Source organism: Eulemur rufifrons, chromosome 2 (genome assembly GCF_041146395.1).
Source record: "Eulemur rufifrons isolate Redbay chromosome 2, OSU_ERuf_1, whole genome shotgun sequence".
Taxonomy (NCBI): Eukaryota; Metazoa; Chordata; class Mammalia; order Primates; family Lemuridae; genus Eulemur; species Eulemur rufifrons.
The window spans coordinates 19,615,311-19,627,329 of NC_090984.1; the positions used below are offsets into that span (position 1 = coordinate 19,615,311).

The following is a 12,019-nucleotide window of genomic DNA, read 5'->3' on the forward strand; positions in this document are numbered from 1 at the left end:
TGCTTTGTTTTTCCTTAACATTACTATGTTTTTGACATTTTAGCTTATTGTTACAAAAAATTATGTATGTTTGCATTTATTGAATATATTATTGCTGCATTTTTGAGGTCCTGTTCTATTCGTGATCTTTATGGGATTAATCATGTATTGTTTTCCAAAATGTAAATATTGTGGTATGTCATTAATTTGATACAAGTAGCATTTGACTTGGTGTATCTAATCTGTATTTCTCTCAACTTTAAAACTATCACCATAAATATAAAGAAATATCTTTAAGGTTTGAGTTTCTATATCTATAAAAAAGAGTTAAAATTTAAGTACTCCCTACACCTCTAAAACGTTAGGACTTAATATTATTCATAGGTTGAGGGTAGTTTTACTCTCACCTCCCTAGGCACTTTCCTCATACCCATTTTTCAATTTAGAAAAGATGAGTAGCTGTTTGGGTTACTTGATAGTAACTAAGAAAAATGATTTTAAAAGGAAATAAGTTTGAAACATTGTGTTAAAAATTCTAACAAATTGGAAATTGCCTGTAATTATTGTTGCTGTAAATATTTGTGCCACTAGTTGTAATTTGAAGAATTTGTGTTTAGCTAGTATGTAATTTTTATTTAAATATACGGTTTCATCAGTATATTAGTATTTCATTAAGTCTAAGATGCCACCAGTGGTTAAAAGCACCACTGTTTAATGTACTGCTAAGACCAGAAAAAGGACTTTCGGCTAAACGCACATACCGTTGAGTCTAAGGTGCATTCTGATTTCAGAGACAGTAAAATGTGAATCATAGCCATCTTGAGCTTTCAGACCCTTTTTTCCTCCCTTTCTTTTCCTTGTCTTTCTTTGTTTCCTTTTTTTTTTTTTTTTTTTTTTTTTAAGAGACTGGGTCTCTCACTCTGTTGCCCAGGCTGGAGTGGAGTGGAGTGGTACTGTCGTAGCTCACTGCAGCCTCAAACTCCTGGGCTCAAGCAGTCTTCCTGCCTCAGCCTCCTGAGTAGCTGGGATTATAGGCACAAACCACCGCACCCTGATAAACAGTGACACTGGACCACTCTCCTATTGATTATTTATCTTAAAATACCTGCGAAACCAGAATGAGTTGATGTTTAATAAGAGCAATGAAGTATCTTTTTCCTTCACCCTCATCAGTGTTGGTTAAAAATTAGATTTTGTAGTTTTCAGGAAGTCCATGCTAATCTTGTCATTACTGATTTTGTGTGTGTTTTTGTGTATCTCTTTATATAGCACCTCAGGCAAGTAGGAGTGGCTGGAAAGTTTGTTGAGTTTTTTGGAAGTGGAGTTTCACAGTTATCTATAGTTGATCGAACTACAATAGCAAACATGTGTCCAGAATATGGTGCTATCCTCAGCTTTTTCCCTGTTGACAATGTGACACTAAAACATTTAGAACATACAGGTAAGAAGATAAAAGATCCTTAGAATAAATGTGTTACATTTCCAATGTATTTGCCTGACAATATTTTATAATAATTACTACCTTATACATGTTATTTAGTATTTGTGAAATTATCTTCTTTTTAAACAGTGGCTCTCTAGCTGTATCAGATGTCTCTGAAGAGTGTTATCTTCTCAAACGCTAGTTCCCTGTAACCCACTGACAGCGATTTAAAGGAATTATTCAGACCCCTGATCCTCACTTCATTATTCCCCCATAATGATGGATACTTTCACCCTTTCTTAAGGATCAGTGGTTACAGTTTAATGGAAGTCAGCCTTGAGCATATTCACAGCTGTTCCCTTCCACATCCAGGAGTAGAGGAGCCACCAGACAAAAGGACTTGGAAATCACTGTTCTATCTAAAGAACAAGAAGCATATAATTTTGCAAAAAGCAACATAGGGCTGCAGGTTCCAAATCTTTTTGCAGCCTGATTACTAAGAACTTTGATCTTCTATTGATTGTTTAACTTAAAATAGAAAGTACCTGCAAAACTGAAATGTGGTGATATTTCGTAGGGCATCTAATCATAGATATTGGGGGCGGATATAGTCTAGTATTCTTCACTTTGGGGTCAGATTATTATAAGTTAATGAATCAAATGGCAAAGTGGTTAACTGGTCATATGGAACCCTGGAGGGAATGGTCTCCATAGGGTGCAGAACTTCTGAATTTTGGTTGGTAGAACATTCAAGAGAGAAATGGTTAGAGGTACCTTATTCCTCGCATATTTACCTGAGTTAAGATATTAGTGATCTGTTACTATGTAACAAATTATCCTAAAATTTAGTGGTTTATAACAGCAATGATTATTGCCTCACAGTTTCAGTGGTTCAGTAATCCAGACAGGGCACAGTGGGGACAGCTTGTTTCTGCTTCATGAAGCCTGGGCCTCAACTGCAAGATTTGAAAGCTAGTGCCTGGAATCCTGAAGGCTTGGTCCACTCACTTGTCTGACAGTGAATGTGTGCTGTCAGCTGGGGACTTGGCTAGGGCTGTCTGGCAAAACACCCACATGTGGCTTCTCCATGTAGTTTTCTCAGGTGGTGGATTCTCAAGAGTCAGGAGAGTGAGAAAGAGAAATGTAAATAAATATGCAAGTAATATTTATTTCTTGCTCATCACTGGAATTCAGGACCCTTTCCCCCAAAGATTTCAAAATTCCTTACTGGGTTTTGCTTTGTTCATCTTTTTTTTAGGTTTTGACAAAGCCAAACTCGAGTCAATGGAAACATACCTTAAAGCTGTGAAATTGTTTCGAAATGATGAGAATTCTTCAGGAGAACCTGAATATTCCCAGGTATATGCAAATTAAGCCATCTACTAGTAGTTAAGAGTATAAATTCTGGAGCCTGACCACCTAGGTTTGAATCCCAGCTCTGAGACTTATTAACTGCATAACCTTTGGCAATTTATTTAGCCTTTCTGCCTCAGTTTCTTCATCTCTTAAATGTACAATCATATATGAACCGTAGGATTCTTAGATTAAATATAAATTCATAGGACAGTTCCAGGCACATAGTAAATGCCCAATAAGGGGTAGTTATTATTTAAGAAATGCATTTGTGGCCCAGTCCTTTTATTCATTAATTTTACACTTTTATGAATTTTGTAACATTTTATGAAGTCTGATTTTTTAGTGTTTAAAACATAATATTAGCTCTTAATTCTTGCCTACTTTATAAGAGTACTGTATTATCTCTCCCAAAATAATTTTGATTATGTCTGTATGTGGTTTATGACTATATTTTGCAAAATTCCACTGTTAAGGAGATACCCTGTTATGTGGTCTTAAGTGTTAGTTTTAAAATTATTTTAGCAACTATTTCTTATCTGTTGAAAATTTATATTGAAATAGAAATCACTTTCAGGAAAATTTTAATTTTAGTAAAATTCATTTTCTAGGAGTATGTCAAGGATCTATAACTTGATGTTATCATGGGTTTGATTAACTATTAAGCTATTTTTTGTGGGGAAATCTGTTTTCTTGCCCAGCTTGGTTTTTCTTCATACCATGTTCCTACCTGACATTATCTGTTAATTGATATACTTGTTTGTCTTTCCCGCACTGGAATACAAGTAAGCTCCATGAAGACAGGAACTTTGTTTTGTTTGGTGTTATATCCCCAGCTCCTAGAACAGGGCCTGGTATATAGTAAATATTCAGTAAATGTGTTAGGTGAATAAATGAATACATATCGATATATTGAAGAGCTAATATAGAACCGTAGGAATTGGATTTGTGTGACACTTTTAACTTCTCTGATCATTTTCTGATTGCTTTCACCTCTATTTATTGATTCTAGTGCTTTGTCCACATTTTAAAAAAAGACATACTGAAAAGAATAAGAAAAATTAGATGGAAAAACTTGATTGGTAGAATAAAATGAAATAAATTTGCCTGTTTAAAAAACCTGACTGTATTAAGAAATAAAACTAAAGTCATCAGGACGTGGATTTCAAGAGAAACTCCTTAAATGCATACTTAAGGGCAAAGACTAGCATCACCTGAATCCATTAAATGAAAATATAAGAAAGATGGTTAGGATCAGTCAGAATAAACATGGCTGTTGAATAATAATGAAAAACTATAGTGAAAAGAAAGTTTCAAATTGGCTATAGCCACATAAAATTCACAAAGGAAATAGTAGAAATAGGAAAAGAAATAAATAGAAACCCAGTTGTGAAGTGGGATTTTAACAAAATATGATTTCTTAACCAAGGAATTAAAGCCTAGTCTGCAGGAGTCTGGCCAACAAGACTTCTGGAACCAGGAAGAGAAACCTCTTTTTCTGCTGTGTCCCTCCAGCACCCTCTGTTGACCAGGCTTCACATCATGCAGGATGAGAAAGGAGAAGTGCACTAACCGTTTACCTCCATGATCACAGAGCAGGCAAGGAAAGGTGAATTTGGCGCTCAGAGGCAATAAGTTGATAGCTGGCATCGGCATCTACTTTATCATTGGACATCTGTTAAGACAGTGTTCATCTTTGTGGGAGAAAACACACTTGGGAAACCACAGATTTTATGTAGAGAGTACAATTAGTATTGTAGTAGTTTGGTTATATACTGATCTGCTAGTTTGCTTTTAGCAAATTTTCATGTTACATTTCATAAATTTAAATGGGCTTGTTTTAAAATCCTTATTTTCACTATTAAAACAGATTGCATTAAAATAGATGAATATATTCATTCGGCCTCAGAAAGTTATGCTTAAATTGGAATTTGTACTTAGGAATTCTAATTCCTTCTCTTCCTCTTCTCTCTCATTTCCTAGGTGATCCAGATTAATCTGAATTCAATAGTTCCATCTGTCAGTGGTCCAAAAAGACCTCAGGATAGAGTTGCTGTGACAGATATGAAAAGTGATTTCCAGGCTTGCTTAAATGAAAAGGTAGGTTTCTTTATTGCTATACTTATTTGTCAATATGCTTTGTGTTAAGTAATAAAGAACCAACAAGGTGACCCATAAACTCAATCAACTGCTATATTTTTATATATTATGGCACACACCAGCAGCCCGCTTATTTTCCTTCTGTCTGATGTGCAAGTCAGTCATTTGGTGAGTTATTTCCACTTTTAGTGTGAGAGTCAGAGGTTGATTGTGTCTATTTAAATTAAAATTAAATAAAATTTAAAATTGAGTTTGTTATTCACAGTAGCCTCATTTCAAGTGCTGAAGAGAAACATGTGACTGTGGCTCTTGTATTGGACAGAATAGATGTTGAACACTTACATTGTCACAGAAAGTTTTATTAGATAGCACTGTTCTAGTCTTTTGTAATTTCCTCGACTAGGAAAAAAACTATGACACTGTAATTACTCTTATAAAATTTGTTAAAATGTAACTGAGTAGTAAGTGATCTCTTTGGATTTTGGGGGTTTGTATTTTCTGTCTGAGAATCATGGCGTCAATCTTGTCATTTTCTCTGTTCTATTATGAGAACTAGTAGCCCTTCTTTTCACAGCCTTTTTATGATTTGACTCTTTATTTGGAAAATGTTAAACTTGTACAGAAAGAAAATAGTGTAATGAATTGCCGTATAGCTATCATCCAGCTTCAACAATTACCAACTCATAGCCTATTGTATTTCATCTATATGCACTGACACACATAGGATCATTTTGGAGCAAATCTTGAGGGCCATTTTTAATAGAAAAAAGTTTGTACCATCTATTAAGAATTACTGTAAGTAGGAATGAATAAAAGACAACCAATCCAAATAAGATCCGGATTCTGGGTAGTTGGCTGAACTCACTTGGAATATAAAAGTTTTGCTTCTGAACACCACCAGACTCCTATTGTAACTATTCAAATTTGTGCTTTAGCTAAATTACAACTACTGAATGTTATAGGCCTTCAGCATCACTCACAGTTGGAATTTTGAATGTTAAATCATCAGTGTCAGGTGTCTGTTGTATTTCTACCAGATTTTTTTCCTATACTTATCCAGAATATTTAGTTTATATTTGTGTGCAAATTTGTATAGGTTGGATTTAAAGGCTTCCAAATTGCAGCTGAAAAACAAAATGATATCGTCTCTATTCATTATGAAGGAAGTGAATATAAGCTGTCTCATGGATCAGTGGTCATTGCTGCAGTTATCAGTTGTACCAATAATTGTAATCCATCTGTCATGCTTGCTGCAGGTAGGCTGTGGTTTATGGCCATACATTTTTTTTCCCCCTAAATTATATGCTTTCTGTTTTATTCACTTTCTGTTTCTTAGATTACGCATGAGTATCAGTAGCTAACATTTGATATTCAGAGACTTTCTAAGATTTTTATTAGGTCTTAAGTTTGATTTATGTTATTTTGTTTTTATTACATAGAAGGTAATTTTTTTATTATAACTTACACGTCTATTAATTTTGGGTCACATCTGCTTCTGTTAATTTAGAAGTGTGTATAGTTAATTAGCTGATATTTCTTGATTATCTATTAGAAGTTAATGGTAACAGTGTGCTAGATTTCATTGAGAGTTATAAAAGAAGTCAAAAAATCATTGTATTGACAAAGATTGTAAATGAAATCTATTTGTATGCACATTGGAACAATTCATTAATTGTATAAAATCATATACAGTGTTAAATTGCCCTTAGTGTAGTGTGATTATGCCATTAAAAAATGGTTCAGTTAATATCTACTCTGTATGTGCATCCTTATTTTCCATTTGTGTGAATGATGTGATGTCAGCCTGTACCTTATTAATTTACAACATAAAAGCTGGTATATTTACTATAATTTTTAATTTATTTTAAATAAATCAATAGATAAAATGGACAAAATAATGACAATAAATTTATCGATAAATAGACCTTTTTCACGTCCTACTTTAGTATGAGTGAAAGAAGGAAAGAAACATTGCCATAAAAAAATCATTGTTTGTTGACTGTGCAGGTCTTTTGGCTAAAAAGGCTGTTGAAGCTGGTCTGCGTGTTAAACCTTATATAAGAACAAGTTTATCTCCAGGCAGTGGGATGGTTACACATTACCTCAGCTCAAGTGGAGTATTACCGTACCTTAGTAAGCTTGGGTAAGTGACAGTTATTACTTTTATTGACATTGTATTCAGTAAGTATTGATGCTGTTTATTGGGGCTTTTCATATACAAAGAGAAGATTGAAAAAATATGCTTTAGCTGTATTTGTTACCTTACTGTTGTCACGCAATCTTTGAGGCCTTATCACTTGCAAATATTTATTGGGTATATCTAGTGAGCAAGGTGCTGGTTGGCTACTTATAAGTTATGATCTTAGCTTCAGGATACTTAGTTGGTGCTCAGTAGTAAAATAAGTAAAACCAGATAACAATGACAGACAGTAAAAGAGATGGTACCAAGTAGTATATAATTTTCATGAGTTGTGTAGATCAATTCAGAAAAGAATGAAATCTTATAGATTGTATTTATTGAGTAAATTGTCTTAATTGAGGTTTTGTGAGGTATTAGATCTGTAATACATAGGTTAAGTTGTCCCTGGACTTTAAAGAAAATAACTTTCATATTTTTTATGTAATCAAAAGCAATAATTGACGTTAGTTGTGTTTTCAGTGTATATTTTGGATTATCTTACATATATCATCCAGTTCCTTTGCAAAACTGATAAATTTTGGATTGTTTGCTTTCAGGACAGCATCTGAAAGTAATTTAGAGCATTATACCTCTAATCTTTTAGTTATATCATCTTGGAATCATAGTCAGAGACTCTTGTTGGGTTTAATTGGTTGAGAAATGAAAGATTTACTCCCATCAGGGTGCCCAGTTACAGTGCCTCTTTTGGGTGCTTTGGTCAGATTATTACAGTCAGATCCTTTTGATACTTTACAGTTTAAACCCATTTGGATGGAAGTCCAATATCAATTTTTTAAAAGGTCATCTTATATTCCTCGCAAGTAGTATTTGAGGAATTTTCTTGTGCAGCGTATGATAGGTGCTATTGACCTAACAGGGAATGTCCTAAATGTCAAGGCTCTCTGAAAGGTTTGTATTCACTACAAATAGCATGCCTGAGAGTTAGACTTAATTGCTAAAATGTGAAAATGAATGTATCGATGAAGGTTAATCCATGTGTCATGAATATTGTTTTAAGTAACCTTATTGCAATGATGGAAATAAAAGAGAAAATTTGTCCTTTCTTTATACATATTGTGATGTACCATCCAATCACATTTGTTTTTTGAAATGCAGATTTGAAATAGTTGGCTATGGATGTTCAACATGTGTGGGAAATACAGCACCCTTATCAGAAGCAGTTTTAAGTGCAGTAAAACAGGTAAAATGTGTGGATCAGCAAGACATCTAAATTTTCTTAACTATGTTTTGTTATTAAATTATAGAAAATATATATTGATGTGTTTATATTCCATAGTCTTTCTACCTCCTGGAAAGAGTAAATGTTAAATGTAAATGTTAAAATGATTCAAAGAATCATTTCTAGATCCTTGAAATAATTCCTTAATAATATAAGGAATTAGTTTTTGGGTTTTGTTTTATTTTTTTTTTTAGTTTATTTACAGGATTGATAGTTCTGTATCTAAAAATTAGTAATGTGTTTTTTGATTGTCTAGCCATCAGACTGTAATATTTGATATTGCTTATATATGATTATCGAAATTTGTAACATCTCTTGGATTGAACATGTTTATGTGTGTGTGTTTTTTTTCAGGGTGATTTGGTTACCTGTGGAGTTTTATCTGGAAACAAAAATTTTGAAGGTCGCCTTTGTGATTGTGTTCGTGCCAATTATCTTGCCTCTCCACCCTTAGTGGTAGCTTATGCCATAGCGGGCACAGTGAATATAGATTTCCAGACAGAGCCTTTAGGTATCTTTTCCTTTATGTATACGTGTACCTACACACACTTTTTCCCCCAGAAGTTGCTATATTTTTTAACTGTTTCTTAGACTATCCATTCTTTGAATTATTTCAGGAAAACTTGTGATAATGCATAGTTATTAATCTCTCTGTTCATGTGAAGAAAATAAAATGCAAGTAATTAGTTCTTCCAGCTGCTTAAGCCTGAAGCATCCTGTTGCTGAATAATTTACTTGGTTTCTATGGTATGTCTTTGAAAAGTTGTGAACATTTTGAAGGAGTTATTTTTATACTGAATATCACATTCAAATTTTTTAACCAGGTATTGACTCTGCTGGCAAAAACATTTACCTGCATGACATTTGGCCTAGTCGAGAAGAAGTTCATCAGGTAGAAGAAGAATATGTTATACTATCCATGTTTAAAACATTAAAAGAGAAAATAGAGGTAAGAGTCTTATTTGTTTCTTTAGTAATTTAATCAAATTGCAGTGTTCTTTTATTTCATGCATCTTTCTGAATAGAATAAAAATTAAAATTATATTATTTTGTATGTACAGGTTTTTTTTAATAAGTCATTTTATATCTGGAATCTGTAATTACAAAGAGAATGGCTTAGAGTGTTACAATTGATTTTATTTACTTATTGGAAGTGTATAGCAAGCACTTATATTTGGCATCGTGAATGTGGGTACACTTCATAGAAACTGCCCTTATTTGTCAATCCCATTCAGATGGTTCCAAATTTGAAAGAAATGAGAGCAAACAGTGAAATCTCACTCCTACCAATTTCCCAGCCATTTACTTCACCTATGTAGAGCAACCTCTGTAGAGCAACAAAGATGTAAACGCATCTTTCCAGAGGTGTTTTTATGCACATGCACGCAAATACATATGTTTTTAAGAACAGACAATATAAATATGAGGGGAGAAAAGGTACTTAGCAAATATTTATTGAGTCCCTTCAAGGTGTTTGGAATACATCAGTGAACAAAACACAAAATTCTCACAGGGAAAGGTAGACAATGAACTGTAAAGAGAATTAGGTAAATTATACAATATTTGTTATTTGTTAAAAAGTAGTAAGTACTGTAGAAAAAATAGGTGAGGGTAAAGAGGATCAATTGTGCAAAATTTGGGGAGCAGATTGAAGTTTTATAGCGTAGTTGAAAAGATGACATTTGAGCAAAGTTTTGAAGGAAGTGAATGAGTTAGCCATGTATCTGAGCAAAGAGCAGGGCTTTCCAGGTAGAGGGGACAATCAGGGAAAAGGCCTTAAGTAGGGAACCTTACAGAGGGCAGTGTGTCTAGAGCATAGTGAATAAGGATGATAGTAGGAAGTGATGTCAGAGAGAAGATGGAGGCCCAGTTCACCTAGGGAATTTTAGGCCATTATAAGAACAGTCTTGGCCAGGCGTAGTGGCTCACACCTGTGAGTAATCTCAGTACTTCCAGAGGTCGAGGCGGGAGGGTTGCGTGAGGCCAGGTGTTCAGACCAGCCTGGGCAACATAGTGAGACCCTGTCTCTACAAAAAAAAAAGAGAAAAAATTAGCCAGGCATGGTGGTGTGTAGCTGTAGTAGTCCCAGCTACTTGGGAGCCTAAAGCTGGAGGATTGCTGGAGCTCAGGAGTTAGTTCAAGGCTGCAGTGAGCTATGATTGTGCTACTACTCTCTAGCCTGGGCGACAGAGCAAGACCCTGTCTCTTCAGGGAAAAAAAAACAGAACAATCTTAATACCCCGAGTAGGGTGAGAAGGGGAGTCATTGGAAGACCAATTGCAGCAGTCCAAGGTAAAAGATGTTGATGGGATGGACCATTGGGGTAGCAGTGGGGGTGGTGAGGAATGGTGAGATTTTTGGATATAGTTTGAAGGCAGTGATATGGGACAAATATATGTTCAGTTTATATTGAAACTTACCTCTTAGGGTGTTCCTGAAGATCTGGTGTGCTGGAATTTGATGAACAGATCTTTAATTATTCTGTCCAAACATGTTATTGTTTTATAGAATACACTGTTTTAGCTTTCTTTCCATATGGATTAGCCCTTTTTTTTTCATTCTGACCTACATACTATTTTATTCCCTTGATCATTTTTATAAGCCTCTTCTTCTGAGTTCTTTTTATCTTTCTTTTGGTTCATCAACCAAAACCATACTCACAGATGGGAAATAAACGGTGGAATTCCTTAGAAGCACCAGATTCAGTTTTGTTTCCATGGGATTTAAAATCTACTTATATCAGATGTCCTTCATTTTTTGATAAACTTGTAAGTACTGTTTTACTGTTTGATCTTTTAAAGATTGTTATAAACTCAGAGCTCTTGTGAAGAGTTAAATGCCTTGAACTTTTACCTTTTAGACCAAAGAGCCAGTTGCACTCCAGCCTATTGAAAATGCCCATGTCTTACTATATTTGGGAGACTCTGTCACAACAGATCATATATCACCTGCTGGAAGTATCGCGAGGAATAGTGCTGCCGCTAAGTATTTGACAAACAGAGGGTATGTGTACATGGCTTTAGAGTGTTTTTGTTTTGTCGTCTTTCTCACTGATTAAGAGGCTTCAACTGGTCATGTTCTTTTATCCAGTAAATACATGCTATCATAGGTGTCTGATTGTCATTGTATTTGACTTAAGCAAGAACTGGGGGTTACCTGTTGCACCTTTGCTTATAACTTTAGAAATTGAAGTGTCTGTTTTAAATTGAGTCTATAAAATTATAGTCTATATAAACAACTGATTAGAAATAAGATTTTTCTTTTTCATTGCTACTTTGTTGAAAAGTCAGCTTGGTTTGACCTACCAAATGAAGCCTGATCATTTGGTTCTAACCAGCTTCCCATTATTGGAGTACAGAATCTAAATGTGTGTTTTATGGGCTACAAAATGTACATGCATGAGGCTAGGATTGATGTGTATCAAACCAAAAGACAATGAATTTCTGCTTCTTGAATGTAAAAAAAATTTTTTTCTTTTTTTTTTGAGATAGAGTCTCGCTCTGTTGCCCGGGCTAGAGTGCCGTGGCGACAGCCTAGCTCACAGCAACCTCAAACTCCTGGGCTTAAGCAATCCTTCTGCCTCAGCCTCCCGAGTAGCTGGGACTATAGGCATGCGCCACCATGCCTGGCTAATTTTTTCTGTATATATTTTTAGCTGTCTAAATCATTTCTTTCTATTTTTTTAGTAGAGACGGGGTCTCACTCTTGCTCAGGCTGGTCTCCAACTCCTGACCTTGAGCGATCC

At 34.7% G+C, this 12,019-nt stretch overlaps 1 protein-coding gene across 1 annotated transcript in view; it reads left to right on the forward strand.

Annotated features, from left to right (window-relative positions):
• The window catches only part of IREB2 (iron responsive element binding protein 2), a 43,554-nt gene that overhangs the window by 24,620 nt on the left and 6,915 nt on the right, over positions 1-12,019 (forward strand). The window contains exons 9-18 of the mRNA XM_069481509.1: positions 1,249-1,420; positions 2,661-2,761; positions 4,739-4,855; positions 5,952-6,111; positions 6,863-6,998; positions 8,151-8,235; positions 8,629-8,785; positions 9,099-9,223; positions 10,938-11,042; positions 11,135-11,277. Of these exons, the coding sequence (XP_069337610.1) occupies positions 1,249-1,420; positions 2,661-2,761; positions 4,739-4,855; positions 5,952-6,111; positions 6,863-6,998; positions 8,151-8,235; positions 8,629-8,785; positions 9,099-9,223; positions 10,938-11,042; positions 11,135-11,277 (1,301 nt within the window). The remainder of the gene's footprint in view (positions 1-1,248; positions 1,421-2,660; positions 2,762-4,738; positions 4,856-5,951; positions 6,112-6,862; positions 6,999-8,150; positions 8,236-8,628; positions 8,786-9,098; positions 9,224-10,937; positions 11,043-11,134; positions 11,278-12,019) is intronic.